Raw genomic sequence first — 26,896 nt, 5'->3', positions numbered from 1 at the left:
CTGATCACATCATTTGGTTGGGAATAATGACCTACAGTCCTGATTTGGTGCCAAGTGATTTCTATTTCCATCTTTTCCTTCACCTGAAGAAGTTCCTTGGTAGCAAGTGTTTTGATGAAAATGGCTACCTCAAAGAGAGAGTACAGACCTGGCTTTCATCATAGGTGGTGACTATGTGGAGTAGTAATTTAAACCATTCGCGTCATATGACGAGCTGTGGTCGTGCATAGTGTTTTGGTGCATGAATCAAATGACGAGCTGAGCTCACGAAGCAGTGCCTCACTTATCTTTGTGCATTAGATTCCCTTTGCAATATAATTTCTAACACTATACACTGTAAGGAACTAGAGGCATGTACTGTTGTTAAACAATGCTGTATGTATTTCTGTATGACACTGGAGTTGTTAAATAACAGTTTATTTTCATCGGTATTCAGTATTCATTATGAAGTAGAACTGGTTTCGTGGTAATGTCGACGAGAGATTGGAAGCACTTGTAGACACTGTTTTAGATGACGATTATGGCCATAATGACGTTTTGGAAAAAATCCGATTTCGAGGATAGTAATAGCAACAGTGAAAGTTAGTGAAGTGAGCAGGATATTGAAGAAAGTGAGAGTGTAAGTGCCAATCCAGGTTCTTCCAAATGCGCGCGGCTGGTGACACAAAAGAACCGTAATGATTGAAAATTGGAGAACAAAAGATTATAATCCTGATATATATTCATTTCGTGGATACAGCGGTGTTTCAGAAATACTTATGAAAAAGTTATAGTTTGTCCATCGTTCAAAATTGCAATGTTTTTAGAGTACACAGATCGATTCTTTTCAAAATTATTTCAAATGAAACATTTTTTACCACAGCCAGCAGTCACTCAAGTAATGAAGAATGGGTAAGTCATAACCTTCAATGGCATGAATGAAAAATTTGAGTCAATTATCTGCATTAGTTTTTATTTTATGCATGTTTTCGTGTGACAGGTATGCTCGAACTATGGGCAGGCAAATTAAATCTGATTACACACTCAACAATGTGGCTATTTATTGTGATATGAGTGGCTTAAGGAGAGCAGAATCCAAAGAAAAGAAAATGTTTTCAAAATAATATTGTGATTTTTTAAAATGCTAGTACTCACTAAAAACATGCACCTCATAGTAATGTTTAAGTACTCTGGTTTTGAAAGCGACTAAAAACAGCATCTGCTATTGTAAATGAGAAGCAGTATGAGAAAAGTTGCATCTTTTCCACAAACAGGACAGAGTGGGAGGCAAGGCAGCATGGGCGCTCATGAACGCGAGAAACCAGAAGCAGCATTTTTCACCGGGTCGGCAAGTTAATCCGAGCCTGGTTAATCAACTGTATTTCATTTTTAATTTATCAGCTCTGGAGAACAGTAATGTGAGTCAACATTATTGATTTCACGCTTTTTTTTTTTTGCTTTACGTCGCACTGACACAGATAGGTCTTATGGTGATGATGGGACAGGATAGGCCTAGGAATTATTGGAAGGAAGCGGCCTTAATTAAGGTACAGCCCCGGCATTTGCCTGGTGTGAAAATGGGAAACCACGGAGAACTATCTTCAGGGCTGCCGACAGTGGGGCTCGAACCCACTATCTCCCGATTACTGGATACTGGCCGCACTTAAGCGACTGCAGCTATCAAGCTCGGTATTTTGAGCTTTGTAGCTGCAAGTATGAAGAATGAATTCAACAGCACTTTTCCTTGTTTACATAAGCATCTGTGCATTTGTAAGTACATCCACTGCTCGGTAGACTACAATGCATAAATCACTGAATACTATCGTATGAAACGCCTTTTTGGGTCATTCACACATAAAGGGTTTGTTCATGGACTGTACTGTACTGTACTGCCCTTCCAAAACAAGTTACCAAAGCTTGCTTGATGACATTTAAAGATGAAAAATATTTCCAATTCACACAGAATTACAAAAGAGGGATCTACATATCCACTAGTTGAACTTAAAAAAAAAAAAGTCAAAAATTATGATCCTTAATTTGTCCTGCCTTATAAACAAAATAATCTGCAAAAATTGTATGTCTATTCAGTATTCAACTGTAATACCTTTTGCAAAACTACAAAACATACATGAGAGAGGAAATCCACTCTTGCTGTTTGTCCTGTAAATTTTTCATCAAAATCATTGACACCCAAACTTCCATAACACAAGAAGGACAACAAAACAGAGATGACAACATGATCGATTATGAATAATTAATACAATTTGATTTTTTGTAATAGAAGAAGATTTGGTTGAAAAAAAAACCTTGGTTGTAGTTTCCTAATATTGTTCATTAGAGGTATTCAGTCCTTGAAAATATTTAAAAACATATAAAATATTTTTAAAAAGAAATTAATTCAGTAAAACTTCTACAGAGTAAATATTTTTACCTGAAAAAAAAAAAAAAAAGTACAATAGAGTACAGTATTTTGCCCAAATGAAATAATTTAAAATGCTACTTCTTCAGAACATACATTTGTTGAGTTGAGTTCACCCTTTGTATTCAGAATGCCTCATATGGGCAGCATGAAATTAAAACAATGCTTTTACTCACCAAGAAGCATGTCGTCCCCTAGATTCTCCTCGCCAGTACCTTTGTGGAAGAACTTGCCAGAAAACCCCAAGTTGAACTTGAATCCAGGTACCATTTGTTGAATACGCTTCTGCGTAGCTAACAAGGCCTGAAATATTAAGTTAGCATCTTTTAATGTTAGTTCATCACAAATGAAAAGCACAAGGAAGAAGAAAAAAAAATGTAGATAATGCATTAATACATCTACCTCCCATTATTTTTTACACTTCATGTCACTTGGAGTTGATTTACACTAGTATTATTTTACCTAAAAATGACTTTATCTGGGTATGTGTGCTTACTAAATTGTATTTAATACCTACATTATTTTCATAATTTTCTTACATATTTCTTATTAAAAATTTGCCTCTCTTTTCTCTGTTTTATACACTTTGGTCAGACATCAGTTCTTATGATAACGTAAATGTAACATAAAAGCTTTTCAGTCTGTCGAAAACACAAGTTCAATATAAATATTAAACTATAACATACGTGTAAATAAACACACTATTGAACAAGGAATAAAAATAAAAATGTGTACTTATTCGACATTTAACTGAGTCGACAGTGGAAATTATGGCTTCCTTTCTCATTTTTCTTTTTCAAGCTGCTTTACGTCGCACCGACACAGATAGGTCATATGGTGATGATGGAACAGGAAGGGCCTAGGAGTGGGAAGGAATCGGCCGTGACCTTAATTAAGGTACAGCACCAGCATTTGCCTGGTGTGAAAATGGGAAACCATGGAAAACCATATTCAGGGCTGCCGACAGTGGGGTTCGAACCCACTATCTCACAAACACTGGATACTGGCCGCAATTAAGTGACTGCAGCTATCAAGCTCAGTGACTTCCTTCCTAACAAAATACGACAACATATACACGCTTCCCAGGGTAATCAATAACAGGTGCTTTGTATTGCCTGCTATGCCCTGATAACTGTCTACAAGCTTGCAGAAGCGAGATAGTCTGGGGGTGAATGTTGCTGGTACATGTATTGTTAATTCTACTGCAAGATAGTTTTTAGTATATTACAATTAAACTTTTTTTTTTGTGTTTTCATGTATGTAAATGTGCCGCTGGCCCTGTAATGTATGGGTAGCATGTCTGCCTCTTACCTGGAGCCCCAGGTTTGATTCCTAGACAGGTCACGGATTTCTACCCGGATCCAAGGGCTGGTTCTAGGTTCACTCAGCCTATGTGATTACAATTGAGAAGCTCTGGCTGTGAGACAGTGACCCCAATCTAAGAAGCGAAGAATAAATGCCGAGAGGATTCATCGTGCCAACCACATGACACTTCGTAATCTGCAGGTTTTGGGCTGTGCAGCGGATGTTTGGTAGGCCATGAGCCACTACCAGAGTAGTTGCACTCAACCAGCAAGCTCGCTTTACATTGCACAAGGTTCATTTTGGTTCCCTTTTGAATTGGGATTACTCCTTTGCACCACAACAAAATTCAATTTACCTCAAGATACATTCTACAGCTCTGACATCTTTTAACCTTCGCTCTGGACTTTTGAACAAAAATTCCCTCTGCGCAATGTTGATCCACATCTTATAGAACCTAATGGAAACTCTGGACTTTGTTTATATCTGATTCAACCAATTTAAATGTGCAACTCCATCAACTAGAGCTGTTTATTCTATTTGAGACAATAGTTGATACTACTGTTTGTTAAAGATTTTATTGTCACTTTTTAAATAATTTTGTAACATACTACTGTTCTTATTTATACGTATATAATTTTCACCCCATTTTTAGGCCATCACTTCATATTTCATTTCACTGCATTAATCTGTTTTTAGCAATATAATTTACACTTGTCTTGGGCTGATGATGGTTCTTAACAGAACCGAAACTAGTACCTAACAATATTGTACTACAGGATTGATATGTATTGAGAAGGTGGAAATAAATTTTTGTATTTACTTTATGTGTAATCTCAACTCAATACGGAACCAATTACGAAGTTTATAACCTTAAAAAGCCATGACCCTTTGTGGCTGTTGTGCCATGGAGTTTGGTTTATTTACATGTGCCATTCTGGTACTGTTATCTACTGCGTCATTTCGTATGAAGGAAGAGTGACATCTGACATCTGATTCATTCATTCGGATATAATTCTAGGAGGTTGGATTTACTATGATCGAGTATGAATGACAGTCAAAACAGAAATATTTATGTCCACTAAAATAAAATTTCAAGAATTAAATGAATATGTAAATATGGATCAATTATAAAATCAATTAATTAATATAATTTATGTGATCTCTGAAATTTAAAAAAGGTGAAATATGTATACAAGATAAAGTAGTTAAAATCCAACATGACTGGGAAAAGAGACAGTATAATAGGAACGGCACAGCATACATGGAAGAATAGGAAGCCATTATGATTGAAAATATGAATAAAATAATATGTTCCAGGTACCAAGCTGTCGAAATAGTAAACATGGAAGTTAATAAAAACCCACTTGATATAAAGAAGGGCAATACACAACAGTGCAGAGTAAATGAATCGTGTTTATTGTCAAAAATAGAGGATTAAAATGAATGATGCTAAGAAAGAAATTGGAATTGACCAAAAGTTGGTGCATGAACCTAGGCAACTGTAAGTATTTTAAATGAAAATAAAAAATTAGAAAATATAAATAAGAACACTCAGAATCAGAGTATAATTGGGATATACAAGAATCAAGGTCAAAGCCATTATTTTAAAGACCGTCATGTGTGAAGTGACAAATGTATGAACATTTTGGAATTAAGTTTAGAGAATGGACTGAAACTCATGTTAATATCAGAATTAAGGAAAGTTATTGCATGAATATTTCATGTTGTCAGCTAGTTGAGATATTTATAAATACAGTGAAACCTCGGAATGCGAGTAACTTGGTCTACGAGTGTTTTGCAAGACGAGCAAACATTTTAAATAAATTGTAACTTGATAAGCGAGTGAGGTTCTGCAATACGAGCGTCATGTGCGCCTACTTTTTCCCCTCCCCTGTGCCTTTGTTGAATGGATGAACGAGATATTTGCTCCTGTAGTGAAGAAATAACTTTCACAAAATAACCTGCTACTCAAAGTCTTGCTGTTATGGACAATGCTCCCGCTCATCCTCCTGGCCTTGAGGCCTTGAGGAAGTCTTACTGGAGGAATTCAAGTTTGTTAAGGTTAAGTTGCTTCCTCCCAACACTACTCCACTTCTCCAGCCTATGGATCAGCAAGTCATTTCGAACTTCTATTTAAGCGATGCTTCGAAGTGATCGAAGGAACAAACCTTACCCCCCGAGAGTTTGGGAGAAATCATTTCCCCATCGTGAACTGCCTGAAGATCATCGATAAAGCCTGGGATGCAGTCACCAAGAGAACTCTCACTTCCGCTTGGAGAAAGCTATGGCCTGACTGTGTTCTTGGATGTGACTTTGAGGGGAATGTTGGTGATAATGGTCCGCCGATTGTCGATGAAATTGTGTCCGTAGGGAAGACTATGGGGCTGGAGGTAAATGACGTGGACATTCAAGAGCTGGTGGAAGAACATAGCCAGGAACTGACCAAAAACGAACTGATGGACCTGCATCGCGAATAATAGGAGGAGGTTATGGAGATCTCGTCCGGGAAAGAGGAGGAGGAAAAGTAAATGGAATCTCTCACTTCAACTGAGATTCAGGAGAAGTGAAAAAATGTGGGAAACGGTGCAAAATTTTGTAGAAAATCACCACCCGAATAAGGCTGTAGCAGTGAGATAGATGAATCAGTTCATTGACAATGCAATGTCACATTTTCGTGAAATCCTCAAAAAGAGTCAAGAGCAAAGAAAACAATTCCAGTGAGCCAACAGATAGCAGTGATTCCGTGTGTGAAATTTGTGCTACACAGTAACTCTTCTCACGTCATCTCTTGTCTCCCTCACACCAGGAATGATTCTATTGTAAGGAAAAGTTCACTTTAATTTGTTTTACGTTATATTTTGTTTCAGAAATGGTATGCGAATAAATATTTTTGTGTTGTGGAAGAATCATCCGCGTTTCAATTGTTTCTTATGGGAAAACTTGCTTTGATATACAAGCGCTTTGGATTACAAGCATGTTGCCGGAATGAATTATGCTCGCAATCCAAGGTTTCACTGTAGTCATATGTGTGTAATAATAGTTTTTAAGTTGTCTCAGGTAAATTATGACATAGAAATGGAAACTGTGAATATGGAAGAAATCAGCGAATTGTCTCAGTGTATTCACCATGTGAGGGTGCAGATGAGGATGAAGTTGACAAGTTTTATGAAGCATTGAGCGACATTTGGTCAGGGTCAACAGCAAGGATAGAATAGTACTAATGGGTGATTTCAATGCGAGAGTTGGGAATAGAACTGAAGGATAGGAAAGGGTGATTGGTAAATGTGGGGAAGATATGGAAGCTAATGGAAATGGGAAACATTTGCTGGACTTCTGTGTTAGTATGGGTTTAGCAATTAAGAATACATTCTTCAAGCATAAGGCTATTCACCGCTACACATGGGAGGTTAGGGGTACCAGATCCATAAGAGACATTATCTTAACCGCCTTCAAATTCTGATCTGTAGTGAACTAAGTATCTCTAGGCCTAGGGTACAGAAAGTGAAATCTGTCTGCAAATGAATAAGGGTAGAAAATCTCCAGGATGAGGAAATTAGACGGAAGTACATGGATACGATTAGTGAGAAGTTTCAAACAGTAGACAGTAAGCAGGTTCAGGATATAGAAAGAGAATGGGTGGCATACAGGAATGCTGTAGTAGAAACAGCATGGGAATGCCTAGGAACAACTGTTTGTAAAGATGGGAAAAGGCGAACGTCTTGGTGGAATGATGAAGTGAGAGCATCTTGTAAACATAAAAAGAAGGCTTATCAGAAATGGCTCCAAACAAGGGCCAAGGCAGACAGGGATTTGTACGTAGATGAAAGAAACAGAGCGAAACAAATAGTTGTTGAATCCAAAAAGAAGCCATGGGAAGAATTTGGTAATAACCTGGAAAGGCCAGGTCAGGCAGCAGGAAAACCTTTCTGGACAGTAATAAAGAATCTTACCAAGGGAGGGAGAAAGGAAATGAACAGTGTTTTGAGTAATTCAGGTGAACTCATAATAGATATCAGGGAATCACTGGACAGGTGGAGGGAATAATTTGAACATCTCAACGTAAAAGGAAATCTTCCTGGTGGTGTTGCAAACAGCCAAGCTCATGGGGAGGAGGAAAATTATGTTGGTGAAATTACGCTTGAGGAAGTGGAAAGGATGGTAAATAAACTCCATTGTCATAAAGCAGCAGGAATAGATTAAATTAGACCTGAAATTGTGAAGTACAGTATGAAGGCAGGGATGAAATGGCTTCATAGAGTAGTAAGATTAGCATGGACTATTGGTAAGGTACCTTCAGATTGGACAAAAGCAGTAATTGCACCTATCTATAAGTAAGGGAACAGGAGGGAATGCAACAACTATCGAGGTATCACACTGATTAGTATACCAGGCAAAGTATTCACTGGCATCTTGGAAGGGAGGGTGCGATCAGTAGTTGAGAGGAAGTTGGATGAAAACCAGTGTGGTTTCAGACCACAGAGGGGCTGTCAGGATCAGATTTTCAGTATGTGGCAGGTAATTGAAAAATGCTACGAGAGGAATAGGCAGTTGTGTTTATGTTTCGTAGATCTAGAGAAAGCATATGACAGGATACCGAGAGAAAAGATATTCGCCATACTGGAGGACTATGGAATTAAAGGTAGATTATTAAAATCAATCAAAGGCACTTTTGTTGACAATTGGGTCTCGGTGAGAATTGACGGTAGAATGAGTTCTTGGTTCAGGGTACTTACAGGGGTTAGACAAGGCTGTAATCTTTCACCTTTGCTGTTCGTAGTTTACATGGATCATCTGCTGAAAGGTATAAAATGGCAGGGAGGGATTCAGTTAGGTGGAAATTTAGTAAGCAGTCTAGCCTATGCTGACGACTTGGTCTTAATGGCAGATTGTGCCGAAAGCCTACAGTCTAATATCTTGGAACTTGAAAATAGGTGCAATGAGTATGGTGTGAAAATTAGCCTCTCGAAGACTAAATTGATGTCAGTAGGTATGGAATTCAACAGAACTGAATGTCAGATTGGTGATACAAAGCTAGAACAGGTCAATAATTTCAAGTATTTAGGTTGTGTGTTCTCCCAGGATGTAATATAGTAAGTGAGATTGAATCAAGGTGTAGTAAAGCTAATGCAGTGAGCTCGCAGTTGCGATCAACAGTATTCTGTAAGAAGGAAGTCAGCTCCCAGACGAAACTATCTGTACATCGGTCTGTTTTCAGACCAACTTTGCTTTACGGGAGCGAAATCTGGCTGGACTCAGGATAACTTATTCATAAGTTAGAAGTAACAGACATGAAAGTAGCGAGAATGATTGCCCGTACAAACAGGTGGGAACAATGGCAGGAGGGTACTCAGAATGAGGAGATAAAGGTTAATTTAGGAATGAACTCGATGGATGGAGCTGTACGCATAAACCGGCTTCGGGGGTGGGGTCATGTGAGGCAAATGGATGAGGATAGGTTACCTAGGAGAATAATGGACTCTGTTATGGGGGGTAAGAGAAGTAGAGGGAGACCAAGACAACGATGATTAGACTCAGTTTCTAACGATTTAAAGATAAGAGGTATAGAAGTAAATGAGGCCACAACACTAGTTGCAAAACGAGGATTGTGGTGATGTTTAGTAAATTCACAGAGGCTTGCAGACTGAACGATGTTTTGTAAATTCACAGAGGCTTGCAGACTGAATGCTGAAAGGCATAACTGTCTATAATGATAATGTATGTATGTATGTATGTATGTATGTATGTATGTATGTACGTATGTATGTACGTACGTACGTACGTGCGTGCGTGCGTATGTATGTATGTATGTATGTATGTATGTATCAATGACTGTCATAAACAAAACTTGTACTTCCGATACAGCTGGGTAACAGCAAGACGGTTCTCGGGAGGATAAAATGGAAGCAGAGAAACTAGGACAGAAAAGGAGAAAGCCAAGTTATTTTAAGACAGCAGTGTATGAAGAATGTGGGGACTGTCTTTGTCCTTTTGTGGTTTCTTTCTCTTTCTTCCTCTTCCCACACTGACCTGTCACTGTGTTTATCCTACCATGTGTTCCTTTTGATGTTCTTGTCATTTTATATATGACTTAATTTGCATTTGTTTGTTTCTTTCAATTACTTATACTTAATATCAAAAATGCTGATGTAACCTCCAAATGAAAATGTTTTCACAGAAGATTACTGGTAGGCTAATGCTGTTAAAATGAAGATGATAAAGTTAGGTAGGAAAATGGGTTTAAAAAAATTGCTATGTAAACTTAAACCTTATAGCAGTTGTATAGTATTATTTGAAGTGATTTCACATACTGTATATGAGTTGATTATGTGTGAAAGTACAGAAGATATTATGAGTAGAATTTTGTAAATAATATGAAATTATTAAGGATGAGCTGTGTGTTTAATAGAACAATTGTTAGTATAATGTATTTTTGTGTATCATTTGCCACTGAGGTAGACACCTCATTTGCAAATAAAGTGATTTTGATTTGTTTTGATCTTGTGAACTTTGGTATCTGGTGTGTCTCCTGTGAAACCTAGATATGTACGTTATTAAGCTTCAATTGTGGCTCTTATATCTCTTTGTTCAGTATAACACCATTCCTCATGGAGTACAGCCATGGATCATAAAGTCTCAGGAGGAGAATCACTTCCTTGGACACATATACTCAACCTATTTGAAGTACAATTTCCTAGAATAACTGCATTCTGTCAAACTATTTTATAAAACTGATGTTGTTTTCAAGAATATTACACAAAGTCTAAGAGGTAATACAGTCTTTAATGTAGTAAGTGATGGAGCACTGTCATGAATGACCGAATGAATAAATTAATTTTCAAGAACTGGAGCACAGTTGATAAAGTTGTAATCAATGAAAAAGTAAGCCTGGAGGGAAGTCTTCTCCATGAACACCAATTCCATTTGCTCTGTGGTGGAACTTCCCTACTCCATTATCAATGTCTAACAAGTTAGAAATGGCTTTGGAGTTCGGTTTTGCTGTAAGAAAGGGTTTCTAAATACCGGGCGAGTTGGCCGTGCACGTAGAGGCGCGCAGCTGTGAGCTTGCATCCGGAAGATAGTAGGTTCGAATCCCACTATCGGCAGCCCTGAAGATGGTTTTCCGTGCTTTCCCATTTTCACACCAGGCAAATGCTGGGGCTGTACCTTAATTAAGGCCACGGCTGCTTCCTTCCAACTCCTAGGCCTTTCCTATCCCATCGTCACCATAAGACCTATCTGTGTCGGTGCGACGTAAAGCCCCTAGCACACACAAGGGTTTCCAAATAGGAATAAACCAAAAATGTTGAGTTCATTCACATCTTGAAACCAAATCCCTTCAGTTTATAGATGCATAAGCAAGCCATTTTCTACACAAGAGAGGTAGAATTTCAATCTTCAGATGGCATCCTTGAATACAGAATTATTATCTGACATAGAATGCAATTCTATGATTTCCTAGAACTATATAACTGTACTCTGTTAAGCTATGTCATACAACTGACTCTTTCCAAGAATATATTACATGAAGTCCAAGAGGTAAATCTTTAGACTATGAATTCTCCCCTAGTTTTAAATGACTGATATGAGACTTATGTGAACTAACAATATACTCACCACAACATCATCTTTCCGAAGCCTAGTACCACGTTCTCCAACAAAGATGTCATCTACGTCTACTAGCAGATAACGCTGAAGACTGATGCTGAGCTGTCCATGACTTAGATAAGATAATGAGTCCAGGAACAATAATTTATGAAGCCAAAAGCGTAAGCCACTGCCAAACAGAACTCGCTGGATGCCATCCAGCATCCCATGATCCTGAAACAACAACCAGGTATAAAGTAGAATCATTTTTGATAAGAAACAACAGTCATCACACTTTTGAATGAATACTTTAATGCAATTCAAGCTTGATGAGAACTAGAGGGTTCATCAATTCTTAAGATATCCTCTTTGGTCTTATACAGGGTGAAGCGAAATTCGCGCACTCGGTCGTCACAGCGCGACTCCTCACATGCCAGCAATAAAAAAATGTCTCTCACAAAAGTTTATCCTGCGAGTATATCCGGCAGAAAAAGAACGTTGAAGAGTGGCAATCTGGCAACACTGTAACCACATGTATGCTAACTACCTCTGTCAGCACATATTTGTTGTGCTGTACAGTTAGTGCAGTGCATAGAGTTTTGGATTAGCATGCAGGAGGTCGAGGGTTCGATCCTTGGTTGAGGCGCACTTTTTATTTGCTAATTTCCATCGGACATTACATACTGTAATACAGTATGACACCGTTTCTTAGGTCACATGTATCTTACATTTACAAAATTTAGTAACGCTGAACACGTAACGCATCTAGTAGGTGAAGTGGTGTGAATAAATTCACGCCCACGACGTGGAAAGGGTGTCTTTCAAAGCTGACCAATGAAAATGAATGTTCGTGCATTTCTAGGATCGTAGTATGTAAGTGCATATGGTTTTTAGAGGACCTGCTGCAATCGCTGTTGACGATTAAGATGCCAGGTACCACACCACCTGGTCTACATTTAAGATATAAAAAACATATGCCTCAAAGGGGGATCGACACCCTCGACCTCCTGCATGCTAACCTAAAACTCTATCCACTGCACCAGCTGCACAGCACGACTGATTTGTGCTGTCAGAGGTAGTTACCCCACATGTGGTTACAGTGTTGCCAGATTGCCACACTTAAACGTCCTTTTTTCTCCTGGATATACTCGCAGGGCGAACTTTTGTGAGAGACATTTTCTTATTGCTGGCATGTGAGGATTTAAAGTTAAAAATTTCATTGTTCCATATTGAAGAATATTACAGTTAAAATTGAAATAATTGATAAAGAGATGCAACCTATTCAATACAAAAGAATAAGAAATGTAATGAATTACATTCTTATTTAATAATAAGTAGAAGTGGAACTGGTTTCGACCCTAGTCCAGGTCATCATCAAACGATGAATAATTGTCAATTTTCATACCATACTTATTTCCCCAACTTTCATCCCTTTCGAACCACTCCTCCTTGGTGTTGCATTTGCTCTGTCAGTCAGTGTAGTAAGTGAGATTGAATCAAGGTGTAGTAAAGCTAATGCAGTGAGCTCGCAGTTGCGATCAGCAGTATTCTGTAAGAAGGAAGTCAGCTCCCAGACGAAACTATCTGTACATCGGTCTGTTTTCAGACCAACTTTGCTTTACAGGAGCGAAAGCTGGGTGGACTCAGGATATCTTATTCATAAGTTAGAAGTAACAGACATGAAAGTAGCGAGAATGATTGCCCGTACAAACAGGTGGGAACAATGGCAGGAGGGTACTCGGAATGAGGAGATAAAGGCTCATTTAGGATTGAACTCGATGGATGAAGCTGTACGCATAAACCGGCTTCGGTGGTGGGGTCATGTGAGGCGAATGGAGGAGGATAGGTTACCTAGGAGAATAATGGGCCCTGTTATGGAGGCTAAGAGAAGTAGAGGGAGACCAAGACGACGATGGTTAGACTCTGTTTCTGACGATTTAAAGATAAGAGGTATAGAACTAAATGAGGCCACAACACTAGTTGCAAATCAAGGATTGTGGCGACGTTTAGTAAATTCTCAGAGGCTTGCAGACTGAACGCTGAAAGGCATAAGAGTCTATAATGATAAATGTATGTATGCTCAACAATAAACATGATGTTAAGTAGGATAATGAAGATACTGCACATCCTGCTATGTAGGTGATGAATGATGTGATATGGGAAATGTAAGATAAGAAGAAAACTTTATTAATATTTACTATATAAGAAAATGAATGGCTCACTGCCAGTCTATGATAACTAGTTATTATTAACGGAATGGAAGAGGATTGACTGCAATTAATTTGTGTTTTGATCTTGATTCAAAGAACATGTGAACTTGCATCTGTTCATTTATAACTGTTAGGTTCTTCAGTCTGCCAAAACTAACTTTGACTAAATAAATGTATAAACTCTGAAAAAGAAACAAAAATTAAAATAAAATGACAGGTTTCTTTCTTGAAAGAACATCATCATATTCTATAAAATCACACTCAAATATATTTTAAAATGTATAAAAAATTATGTTTATTTATGTTTAAATCCTATGCTAGAGTGGAGAGCGGTGTGGACTTCATTAAGATAAGATCCAAAATTCAAGTTTTTCACCATCATCATCATTTTACAGTTCCAGTTTCCCGGGAACTGTTGGCAAGCCTCTTCCATTCTGTCTTACTGAGATACATTCTGTTGTTAATGACATCCACCAGTGTCCTTCTCCGATTCCCACCATCCGTTTCCCTGTCACATGTCATATGCTGTCCTTGTTGGCTCCATTCTCATTACGTGCCCAAACCACCTCAGTTTGGACATACTGACTCGATCCAACAATGATGTAACAATCCCAGCTTCCTTCCTAACCACATCATTCCTTAACTTGTCCAGTTTGGTTCTTTGAATTGTGGACCTAAGGAACTTCATCTCGGATGCCTGCAACCTTGATGAGTCTTTCTTAGTGAGGATGCAGGTTTCAATACCATAGGTTAAGATTGGTACGAAGTACTGATTGAACATCACCAGCTTTGATTTTGTTGGTACTTTGGGATCCCAGAGGAGTGTTCGTACTTGCTGGTAAAAGTGAGAGCTCTTCTGCACCATTTGCCACCTCCTTTGTGGCTAGTGTATCTCGAGAAAGCTTTCCACACTTTCTAGTGGATGGTTTCCTAGCATGATGTTCGTTGGTTGTCCCTCTCTGTTTATTGCCATCACTACCGTTTTGAGTTCACAAGATTGAACTCCATTCATTGAGTCTCGACTGTACTTGTTCCTCAGTTTCTTCCCAGATCATAACACCATCAGCAAAGGCCATTGCATTTAGTTCACCAGAGGTTTTCTTGATGTTCTTCATTATGTCATCCATGATGGTGATAAACAATAATGGGTATAGTGCACTGCCTTGCTGGACTCCACTTTTGGTCTTGAACCAGGATGAATGTCCATCACTCAATCGCATATAGCTGGTACAGTTCTCATACAGCATCTGAACTTTCTTCACCAGTCCCTCCGGCACATTCCTTTTCCTCAGGCATTCTCATATCTTTTCTCTTGCAATGCTGTCTCAATGTCAAGGAAAACCATAAACAGATCTTTGCCTTCTTCCCAATATTTTTCCATTAACATGCGGACACTGAAGATTAGGTCTGTTGTAGACCTGTTAGGCCTGAAGCAATACTGTTCCTCTTCAAACTGTGGCTCTAAGATGACTCGCAATCTGCTCTCTAAGATTTTCTCAAGAATCTTAAACCCATGAGAAAAGAGTGTTATTCCTCGGTAGTTGGAGCATTTTTGGCGATTTTCTTTCTTAAACAGGGGGATAATGACACCCTCCCTCCAATCAGTAGGTATCTTAACATCTTTCCAAACTGCATTGAGCACTCTGTGTAGCCAGTGTAAACCCTGGACTCCTGCTGCTTTAATCATGTCTGTGCTGACTTCATCGATTCCTGGGGACTTCCCTTGCGGCATCTTCTTAAGGGCTGCTTCTGTTTCTGCCCATGTAATGGGAAGTTCCTCTGTGCATGTTTCTACAGCTGGTTCTTTTGTTCTCTGATCTGCTTCTGTCCTGTTTAATAGGTGATCAAAATGATTCCTCAGAACCTCTCTGATGTCGTCTTCTTTCCCGGCCAGGTTTCCATTAGGATCCTCAATTGCTTTGATGGTTTCAACTGAATTCCTTTTATTTTTGATCACTGTGAACAGCAGTTTCATACTGCCTCTGCTATCTTCCTTCAGTTTTAGAGTACATTTCTACCAGCACTTTATCTTCTCTTCTTCTACTAAACTCTCAATTTCTTGTCCTAGTAAACTTGCTCAAGGTCTCTGATCTTCCCCTCGTCCCTTACTTGTTCCGGCTTGGATTTCTCTCTATCTCGTTATTTTTGTGCTCTGTTCCTTTCCTTTATTGAGGATCTTACTCTTCCATTCCACCAGGGTGTCTCTTTTTCCCTTACTCTCGCACTTGTCTTCCCGCAAACCTCTATTACTTCTTTTATCAAGGTTTTTTTAAAATCTTGTCCATTCTACCTCACCACTCTCCACTTCTTCTGTAGTCAGTTGTCCTTCTATATGGTCCTGATAGTCGGTCCTTTTTCCAATCTGTTGTAGTTCCCACACCTTAATCTTAGGTAATTTCCTGGTTGTTATCTTTGGTACATTAATGTCTTTCAGATCTGCTATTACAACAGGTGGTTGCTATTGAGTTTCTCACTTGGAATCACCTTGACATCAGTCACAAGTCTACTTCTTTCTTTATCTGTAATGACATAGTCAATGACTGTATTGAACTTTCCATCCCAGCTGTAACAGGTAATCTTGTGACTGACTTATGTTGAACCAACTTTTTTTTATTACCAAACAGTTTCTTATGCTGAAGTCTAGGAAATGTTCCCCTTCTGAATTCCTTCTCCCATAGCCATGTGGTCCCATCACCTTTTCATAGACATTCCTGTCTGTCCCGAGCTATGCGTTGAGGTCCCTGAGGATGACTGCCCTCTCTTCACTGATGGTCTCTTCTACGTCTTTGAGAAACTTGTTCTTTTCATCTTGACTGTAACTCGTCTGAGGGGCATACATTTGCACCAGTGTCAGCTTCTCTTTCCCAAGGTGAACTGATGCCTTTATTTTTATTTTTTATTTTTTTGCTTTACGTCGCACCAACACAGATCTTATGGCGACGATGGGACAGGAAGGGCCTAGGAATGGGAAGGAAGCGGCCGTGGCCTTAATTAAGGTACAGCCCCAGCATTTGCCTGGTATGAAAATGGGAAAACACAGGAAACCATCTTCAAGGCTGCCAACAGTGGGGTTCGAACTCACTATCTCCCAGATGTGAGCTCACAGCTGCGTGCTCTGTTGCCTTTATAATCCTCTCATTGATGTACTAAATCTCTGTGATACCATTTAACTCTTTACACAATATCAATCCTACTCCATTTCTCATCTCTCTGTTGTTGCCATTCCAGTAGAGGGTATAGTTTTTCCTGAAGTCTTTCTTCCCTTTACCTTTCCGTTTAGTTTCACTCAGTCCTAGGATTGATATTTCCCTTCTCTCCATGATGTCCACTAACTCTTCACATTTCCCAGTCAAACTCAGTACACTGATTGTTCCTATTCGAGTGTGTTGTCTTCTCCGGATCAGGTCAGGTACATCCTGCTACCGTATGTAACAGTAGACGGTACTACCTGCGAGTGTCTGGCTGAAGGTTGGGTGGCTGTTACCAAACCTGACAAACTAAGGGAGAACCAATGGCTATGGGCAGAGGAGTTCACCCTTAGGGGGCTTGTTGAAGCCATTGTGTAGGGAATGACACATAAATTCAACTGGAAGCTGCCGCCTTGCAGATGTGGCAGAGAACTGCTAAAGGCTAAGGAAGATAACCCTGACAGAAAATCTTCTCTACCGTTAGGCTAGCAAGTCAGTTGGAGAATAACTGCAATCACTTTCAACACTTATACGAGCATCAGATGCAAACAAAGAACTCAAGTTTTTAAAGATTTAAATTAATGTAAGGGTAAAAATATTAAGGATCCTCCTGTTTGAAAGGATCTAAGCTACATGTCTGGCTCTACAGCCATCACATTGCAGAGTGCATGCAAGTCGCCCACTGTGGGCCATGTCAACCAACAGAACAAATATGACCTACGCCACCACAGCTCAACTGGACAGAACAACTTTTTTTTTTGCTAGGGGCTTTACGTCGCACCGACACAGATAGGTCTTATGGCGACGATGGGATAGGAAAGGCTTAGGAGTTGGAAGGAAGCGGCCGTAGCCTTAATTAAGGTACAGCCCCAGCATTTGCCTGGTGTGAAAATGGAAAACCACGGAAAACCATTTTCAGGGCTGCCGATAGTGGGATTCGAACCTACTATCTCCCGGATGCAAGCTCACAGCCGCGCGCCTCTATGCGCATGGCCAACTCGCCCGGTGGACAGAACAACTAACTGATGCAAAAATTGGCAGGTTGTGGATTCACATCTCACTGGTATCTGGTTGGCCATTTTTGTTCTTTACTTAACGTACAGATAACGATCTAATACGTTGAAAGTTTATTTTGAATACAATCCGGTCGTGAAAATTAAATATAAAAAAACATTGATGCTTAACCTCCACTTTCTCACTGGCTGCGAGAGGGAGTACCAAACCAAACTAAACCCCATGGCACAACAGCCCCGAAGGGCCATGGCCTACCAAGTAACCGCTGCTCAGCCTGAAGGCCTACAGATTACAAGGTATTGTGTGGTCAGCACGACGGATCCTCTCGGCTTTCTAGACCGGGGCCGCTATCTCACTGTCAGATGGCTCCTCAACTGTAATCACACAGGCTGTGTGGGCCTCGAACCAGTTCTCAGATGCAGGTAAAAATCCCTGACCTGGCCGGGAATCGAACCTGGGTCTTCCGGGTAAGAGGCAGGCACGCTACCCCTACACCGCAGGGCCTGCACGAGAGGGAGTACAGCATATTTAAATGAATTAAATCAACTCAAAATGACTTACATTTTCTCAACATAAAAGACTAGGACATTTCAATTCTGATTTTTTTAATAGAGTTAGAATACATAGTTCTATTTTTCCAGACATGTCCTTCTTTTAAAATCAGAAAACACATCAGGGCAGATTTTAGGAAGAAGAGAAGTAGTCCTTTCTAGAAATGAAGGACAAATAAACATTTTGAAACAAATTCACTAACATTTTCATGGTTCTGTCCTTAGCAAGAATGACTGCATTGATCTTGGAACCTCTGGTATCTGTTCATTGACCATTTTCAAATGTTTAAAAGGATAAAATGCATTAAATCTCTAACTTGAGGACTGAGCGAGTTGGTTGTGGTACAGGTCATGAAGCTGTGAGCTTGCATTTGGGAGATGGTGGATTAGAACCTCACCATCGGCAGTCCTGGACATATTCTGTGGTTGCCCTTTTTCAGACCATGTAAATGGTGGAGCTCCACCTTATTTAAGGCCATGGTTGCATTCTTCCCAGCTCTAGTCTGGATAAACTGCACAAGTCGGGATGACATTAAACCACTTGCAAAAAATAAATGATGCAGAAAAAATCAAACCACACCTCATGGCGCTACAGCCCTCATGGGCCTTAGCATACCAGGCAACTACAGCTCAGCAAAAAGGCCGCAGATTATGAGGTTACACACGGTCAGCGCAACGAGTCCTCTTGCCCATTATTTCTGGCTTTCTAGACAAGGGCAGCTATCTCACTTTTAGAAAGCTCCTGAATTTTAATCATGTAGGCAGAGTAGATCTCAAACCAACACTCAGACCAAAAAAAATGGCTGACCTAGTTGGGAAATGAACCCAGAGCCTCAGGGTAAGAGGTAGGCTCACTACTGATAGACCATGAAGCTGGCATCTTCACAGTGAAACAGATGTAAAAACTGGTGAATCTAATCATTCAATCTAATCAAGCTTTTGGAATTATGAAAGGAAGCAAGATGAAGCACCTAGTCAAGTGTGGTGTAAATACACTGACTGACAGAGCAAATGCAACACCAAGAAGGAGTGGTCAGAACTTTATGCCAATTGCAGGGTAGACTGACGTCACTGAGGTATGCTCATGATGTGAAATGCGCCGCTGTGCTGCGCACGTAGCGAACGATAAATGGGACACGGCGTTGACGAATGGCCCACTTCGTACCGTGATTTCTCAGCCGACAGTCATTGTAGAACGTGTTGTCGTGTGCCACAGGACACGTGTATAGCTAAGAATGCCAGGCCGCCGTCAACGGAGGCAATTCCAGCAGACAGACGACTTTACGAGGGGTATGGTGATCGGGCTGAGAAGGGCAGGTTGGTCGCTTCGTCAAATCGCAGCCGATACCCATAGGGATGTGTCCACGGTGCAGCGCCTGTGGCGAAGATGGTTGGCGCAGGGACATGTGGCACGTGCGAGGGGTCCAGGCGCAGCCCGAGTGACGTCAGCACGCGAGGATCGGCGCATCCGCCGCCAAGCGGTGGCAGCCCCGCACGCCACGTCAACCGCCATTCTTCAGCATGTGCAAGACACCCTGGCTGTTCCAATATCGACCACAACAATTTCCCGTCGATTGGTTGAAGGAGGCCTGCACTCCCGGCGTCCGCTCAGAAGACTACCATTGACTCCACAGCATAGACGTGCACGCCTGGCATGGTGCCGGGCTAGAGCGACTTGGATGAGGGAATGGCGGAACGTCGTGTTCTCCGATGAGTCACGCTTCTGTTCTGTCAGTGATAGTCACCGCAGACGAGTGTGGCGTCGGCGTGGAGAAAGGTCAAATCCGGCAGTAACTGTGGAGCGCCCTACCGCTAGACAACGCGGCATCATGGTTTGGGGCGCTATTGCGTATGATTCCACGTCACCTCTAGTGCGTATTCAAGGCACGTTAAATGCCCACCGCTACGTGCAGCATGTGCTGCGGCCGGTGGCACTCCCGTACCTTCAGGGGCTGCCCAATGCTCTGTTTCAGCAGGATAATGCCCGCCCACACACTGCTCGCATCTCCCAACAGGCTCTACGAGGTGTACAGGTGCTTCCGTGGCCAGCGTACTCTCCGGATCTCTCACCAATCGAACACGTGTGGGATCTCATTGGACGCCGTTTGCAAACTCTGCCCCAGCCTCGTACGGACGACCAACTGTGGCAAACGGTTGACAGAGAATGGAGAACCATCCCTCAGGACACCATCCGCACTCTTATTGACTCTGTACCTCGACGTGTTTCTGCGTGCATCGCCGCTCGCGGTGGTCCTACATCCTACTGAGTCGATGCCGTGCGCATTGTGTAACCTGCATATCGGTTTGAAATAAACATCAATTATTCGTCCGTGGCGTCTCTGTTTTTTTCCCAACTTTCATCCCTTTCGAACCACTCCTCCTTGGTGTTGCATTTGCTCTGTCAGTCAGTGTACTTTAGTGAATTACCAATTACTTATTGCCAATGAGAGATGTGGATAATTGTTCAATTCTTTTCTCTGTCCCTAGTCACAATATAAATGCTAACATCTTGGAAAAGTATGCAGAGGACTACCAACAGGAAGTCATTCACTATTGAAAATGCCAAAGGGTGAGGAGGAAGGAGAGAGCGTGCACGTGTGCATGTGCACATTTAAAGAAATGAAGTATATTAAATTTCATGAGCATCTGTTATGGAATAAATATCATATGAAAGAAATTGCTTCTGGAAGATATTTGTGGTTCAGTATGATGACTGAAAATGATAGTGGTGAAATGTTCTGAGGGGAGATCTTGAAATTGATCCTTAAAACATTGAAACATGATATTTATCAGCATTAAAGTATTCTTTTTTTTTTTTAAGAAGTGCTTTTTTTAAAGAACATTATGTTGACATAGATAATTATATTTTTAATGTATTTTGGCTGGTAAATATCATTTTACATTTATTAATAGCGTCTTTTTCATGATAGTTTTGAGCACAACTACCCAGAACTGAAGTCTGGATAGTTTTTAACTTAGTTTTAATACTTTCTATTGCCAATTATCTTGATTAAACCTCTAGCTCTTCAGTGAAATGCTATTTCACTCCATGCTTGTCTCTTCTCCACACACTGAGGAAGATATCCCACAGTAAAATACACAGTATGCCATCATCTTTTCAATGAGTCAAACTACGTCTCTGGCTTCACTTCTTCCTCCTGGCTATTTTCCCAATTTATAGGATTTGGCACTAGATATGTATTTGTTGAAGTTTTATGGCTGGATGCCCTTCCTGGAAGGATGTATTCACTATAGTGTGTTTCTGTGGTGGTTATTAAGAGTGGTATACCTCTCTTGCTTAACAATGTCACCTATTTTTCTGCTTTTAAATTATAATTTGTAAGCTAATAACGAAAATATTCCTACTTACCTGCAAGACAGTTGCGAGAGGCGATCGAACTGCCTCTTCGCTTGGAAAATCTTCAGGATTTCTCATGGCCCAGGCAAGAGGTTCATAGGTTGAGTGGTTTGGGCTAAAAACTGTCCAGTCTTCTCCAGGCAAGGGACCCCACGCAGTTTCCCCTGCTCGAGTCAGTCTCAGAATTGGAGATGCCGCGTTCAAGGCGGCATCCTACAAAGACACAAAATCATTAAGAAGTTATGATTGTGTAAGAACAAATTTAAATCCACATAAAATAAAAATTCACACATCCAAAAATTAAACAGCAGAAAACTGTAGAAAAATTTATTATTACAATCATGTAATACATATATATAATGCAAATAAAAACACATTATTTACTTGTATATCTCAGACCGGGTTGTTATTTTACAATGGTTGTGTATTATACTTCACTTAAAAACACACACAATATGTCTAAAAAGGTACGCACGCACAATTTCACACCCTGTAACTTGGTAAATACTTTTATACTTACTCATAGAAATGATTTGAAGTAATGTCTGAAGTACAGCTATGCTTTGAAGAATAAAAATTCATCCTTCTTTAACTCCTAAATCGTTAGCTCTTGACAGAGTGTGGCAGCGTCTCATGTGTCATTGGCCATGCCAGGTTTGATGATCTAGCATCGTGTGGGTAGCCTCATGGAGAGATATCCTGATACGAGGCTGTAATTGGTCCATTCATCAAATTGGATGCCTTGCTTGGGGTCTCTTGCCACTGAACTTGCCCTTTATCACAATCATTCGTCTGGGGAAATGACCGAAGTATTACAGGTAGGCCTATACGATCCGCTTGACAAGTCATGTCTGAATATGTAATTCTCCCAGCACAGACACCTTAGTCCAATAGTTCAAGAGATACAGATACACTAACACTAAGGCTCTCAATTTTCTTCTTATCTGCCTGTCTGATTGTCCACACCTTGACTATATAGGTTATAATGAGGAAGATGAGCAAGTGGACTAAGCATAATTGAGCATTCTTAGTTACACAGCTTTGGTTGTGGCTGCCCTGGCTATAGTCATTCTCCTGCTGATTTTATTTGAACATCCTCCTCCACAGTGTTGAATGTCATGGAGTTCTCTCTGCCAATGTTAAGCTGCCACTGTTTTTATCCTATGAATTCCTATTCATGTTATCTTTCTATATATGATTATTTGTCACTTTTGTTCCTTTTTATTACTTACTGGAAACACTCTGTTCTGACAATGATTTGTGTATGTTCATTTAGTTTATGCAGAAACAATATTCATCGTATATAATGTTGACAAAGACAATTGTATTTCATATTTAATGCCAAATAAATGCTTCAGTGATTTATAATAATCATACTGGAACAGAAACCATACTACAACCATCAACGCCCATATGACAGTTTGTAGGAGGGGGGGCAGACTTGGGGTACGTAGTATTTTTAATATTTTGGAAGATAAATGGCAACCTGTATTCTGTGGTAGAATAACCCACGGTGTTCCCTGCCTGTTGGTGGGGAACGATACTACCGCTTCTACGTAATACTGACTTTTAAATAATTTTCTTGAAAGAAAAACACCCGACTAAACTAGATTTTTGCCTTTCCCTGAGAGCTGGGGGGGGGGGGGGGGTGGCGGCGGCCCCACCTTGCCCCTAGGGATGGGCGCCCTTGACTACAACAGAATGTGTTAACTTGTCAGTTCCAGAATTTCTGTTTATGATAAATATTTCCTCTAATATTTTTCTAAAGGTTTCCAAAACTATTTTTGCATTCTGTAGCTAGTCTATAGGCATTAGTACAAAATCCATTCAACTCTTTACATTAACTGAACTGGTCAGAGTGACAGCTGGATAAGGAGTCTCTGATGAACTGCAGTGTGCGTTTGGTTACAGCACGTGCATAAGTTAAGTGAGTGTACTGCAGGGGAGTTCTATTACATGAAGGTAATGAGGAAGTAGGTTATAGCTAGTGCATCATGCTCTCTTTTACAATAAAGGACATGCCAGGATAAAATTCCACAGTACAAGTCCTATATTATACTACTATAGTAGTAAATGTATGTAGGTCAAACTTAAAGATTATATCACAGACTGACCTCACAACAATCAACATTACATATTATGAGAATAAGTGTTACGTATTTCTTTCTCTGGTCTCTGTTTTTCTTAATATTCTCATCACGTTTATTTAACTACACCTCAGGTTGTATATTGTAAAACCTACCAATAACATACCTTCATTATAGACTGTTATGCCTTTCAGCATTCAGTCTGCAAGCATCTGTTAATGAACTAATCCTCTACATCTAACTAGCTCTGTGGTGTCATTTAGTTCCACATTCCTGGTCATTTAAATCATTCAAAACTGAGTCTAAACATCACAGCATTGGTCTCCCTCTGGTTCTCTCATCTTCCATGGCTGAGTCGATTATTCTCCTCCATTTGTCTCACGCGACCCCTCAACCGAAATCCATTTATGTATAGAGTTTCATCCATAGAGTTCAATCTTAATTTACTCTTTATCTCTTCATTCTGAGTACCCTTCTACCACTGTTCCCACCTGTTTGTACTAGCAATTGATCTTTCCACATTCATATCAATCTACCCAGTAAAAACTGTAGAAACATTTCTGATAATAAATAATTTATTAATAATCAATAAAACTAATCCATTCCATTTCAACATAATTTTCTTTCCTATTAACAGACGAGCAACTAACAGCAAAATAAAAATCCTCAGACTCAATAAAAAAATCATACGTAGGTGGTTTGAAAAGTTCTCGGAATGTACTAGAATTAAGTATCTTACCTCAGTGGAACTGCTTTTATTTTTCAACATAGTGTCCCTGTAGACTAATGCATTTGGTCCAGCGATGTTCCAATGCCTTGATCCCATCTCGAAAATGAGATTCCTCCAGGCCTACAAAATACCTCTCCAATTTAGCTGTCAGTTCTTCCCTTGTAGAAAATCTCCGTCCACCGAGAAAATTTTCAGCTTGGGGAATAGATGCAAGTTTGATGGTGCCAAATCAGGTGAATAAAGTGGATGTGGCAACAATTCGTACCCCAGTTCATAAAGTTTTGCCATGGCAATAACACTTGTGTGCGGCGGAGCATTGTCCTGATGAAAGATGACCTTTTTCCAAAATCAAATCAAATCAGGATACATTTATCTAGAATAATATCAGTTGATTTCTTGATTGCAATATTCTCATGAGATCTTTGGTAGTATACATTATTTCCTACCTCTGACATATATACCTAGGCTTCTATTCAGGAAGATAAGGGAAGATGTATTGAATTTGAGGAAGATAATTAGACTTGTAATGGAGGAAAATAGGTCTCCCTCAATCAATGTACATGATATGGTATGGAATGGAAGGGATGGAAAGGAAGGGGGGAAGTTGTGGAAGGCAGGTGGGCTATCCTTTAAGGCCAAGGAAAACGAGGGCTAAGGGTTTTCCTCAGGGAGTGGGCCCAGAAGAGGTATCGGTGAGGAATCAGGATGAGTCACTGCAGGGAGATCAGCAGAGGGAAGACGGAGATCAGGGAAGTGCTACAGAGGAGGGGGAGGGAGGGGGGGAAAGGGGAAAGGGACCGATCAGAAAGGGAAACATGAGTAGAGGATAGGAAGGAGGTGGAACAGGGCAGTGACAGAGAAAAGGGAGGAGGAAGTGGGTTCTGCAGGCATCAGGGAAGTCAAGGGAGATTAAGAGAGGATGGGGTTCTACTAAGGAGGGTGGGGTTGAGTCTCTGGTCATGGGTGACTCAATTGTCAGGCATGTGGGGAAAGTGTATGGAATAAAGGGAACCAGGGTGGAGTGTTATCCAGGAATTAGGTTAAGGCAGAGGTTGAGGAAAATAGAAGGGAAAGAGCAAGGTAATGAGAAGATAGTAATTTTCCACGTTGGTACCAATAATGTAATGCAAGCAGGAACAGGTACTAACATATTTGGGAATGTGTGGGATCTGGTAACGGAAGCACACGAGAAGTTTAACGAAGCAGATGTTGTTATCAATGGGATATTTTGTAGGAGGGATACTGACTGGAGGGTGATTGGGCATTTAAATGAGGCTATAGAATGGGTATGTGGGAAATTGGGAGCGAGATTTGTAGATCCTAATGGATGGGTAGGAGAGACGGATTATGCTCAGCTGGCCTTCACTTGAACCACAATGGTAGATATAAGTTAGGGGGTTTGTTTAGAAGAGTTAGGGAAATGGGGTGGACTAGAGAGCGGTGATGACAGTATACGAAGTATGAATTCAGGTAAGGATGGCATAAAATTGTTAGTATTAAACTGTATTAGTATTGTAAAAAAAGGAATAGAATTAAGTAATTTGATAGATATATATTTACCTGATATTGTAATAGGAATTTAATCATGGCTGAGAAGTGATATTATGGATGCGGAAATTTTCTCACGGAAATGGAGTGTTTATTGTACAGTCACTGGGCGAGTTGGTCATGCGGTTAGCGGCGCACAGCTGTGAGCTCGCATCCGGGAGATAGTGGGTTCGAACCGCACAGTCGGCAGCCCTGAAGATAGTTTTCCACTGTTTCCCATTTTTGCACCAGGCAAATGCTGGTGCTGTACCTTAAATAAGGCCACGGCTGCTTCCTTCCCACTTCTAGGTCTTTCCTGTCCCATTGTCGCCATAAAACCTATCTGTGTTGGTGCGACATAAAGCAAAATGTATTGTCGAAACAGGTTAGGAACGATACAAGGGGAGTATTCATACCGATGAAAGAAGAATTTGTAAGCTACGAAAAAGTTAAGGATGAGGAACATGAAATTCTAGAGCAATTAATTAGATGTAGTTAAAATCGTTGACCCGGTCGGGAATCGAACCCAGGGCCCTCTAGTTGAAGACAACTATGCTGTCCACTCAGCCAAGGAGCCGGACGTTTCGTTTATTATTTGTACATTTTAAACACTGTTATATGGCAAATAATATTTGTCTGTTGGCATAAAATAGTAATAGTAGTACAGTAATAATTAATTATAAACGTATTAATTAATAATAAGACAGTAATTTCCGAGCTAAATTCCTTGGTAGATGATACTTGGGAGTGATATTTCCTTTAAAAAGGAGTGAGTAAAGTTGGATAATAAAATACAAATAAACCTTTACATGTTTGTGTTGTGAGCCTCCGTGGCTCAGGCGGCAGCGCGCCGGCCTCTCACCGCTGGGTTCCGTGGTTCAAATTCCGGTCACTCCATGTGAGATTTGTGCTGGACAAACCGGAGGCGGGGCAGGTTTTTCTCC

General features: G+C 40.3%; 1 protein-coding gene across 1 annotated transcript in view; it reads right to left on the bottom strand.

Moving 5' to 3' along the window:
- The window catches only part of sfl (N-deacetylase and N-sulfotransferase sfl), an 814,105-nt gene that overhangs the window by 67,777 nt on the left and 719,432 nt on the right, over window positions 1-26,896 (bottom strand). Inside the window, exons 7-9 of the mRNA XM_067135314.2 lie at window positions 21,621-21,821; window positions 11,318-11,521; window positions 2,575-2,701 (exon numbers count right to left, since the gene is read on the bottom strand). Coding sequence (XP_066991415.1) covers window positions 2,575-2,701; window positions 11,318-11,521; window positions 21,621-21,821 — 532 coding nt within the window. The remainder of the gene's footprint in view (window positions 1-2,574; window positions 2,702-11,317; window positions 11,522-21,620; window positions 21,822-26,896) is intronic.

The sequence above is a fragment of the Anabrus simplex genome, chromosome 1 (assembly GCF_040414725.1).
Source record: "Anabrus simplex isolate iqAnaSimp1 chromosome 1, ASM4041472v1, whole genome shotgun sequence".
Taxonomy (NCBI): domain Eukaryota; kingdom Metazoa; phylum Arthropoda; class Insecta; order Orthoptera; family Tettigoniidae; genus Anabrus; species Anabrus simplex.
This window is presented reverse-complemented; position numbering and strand designations above follow the sequence as displayed.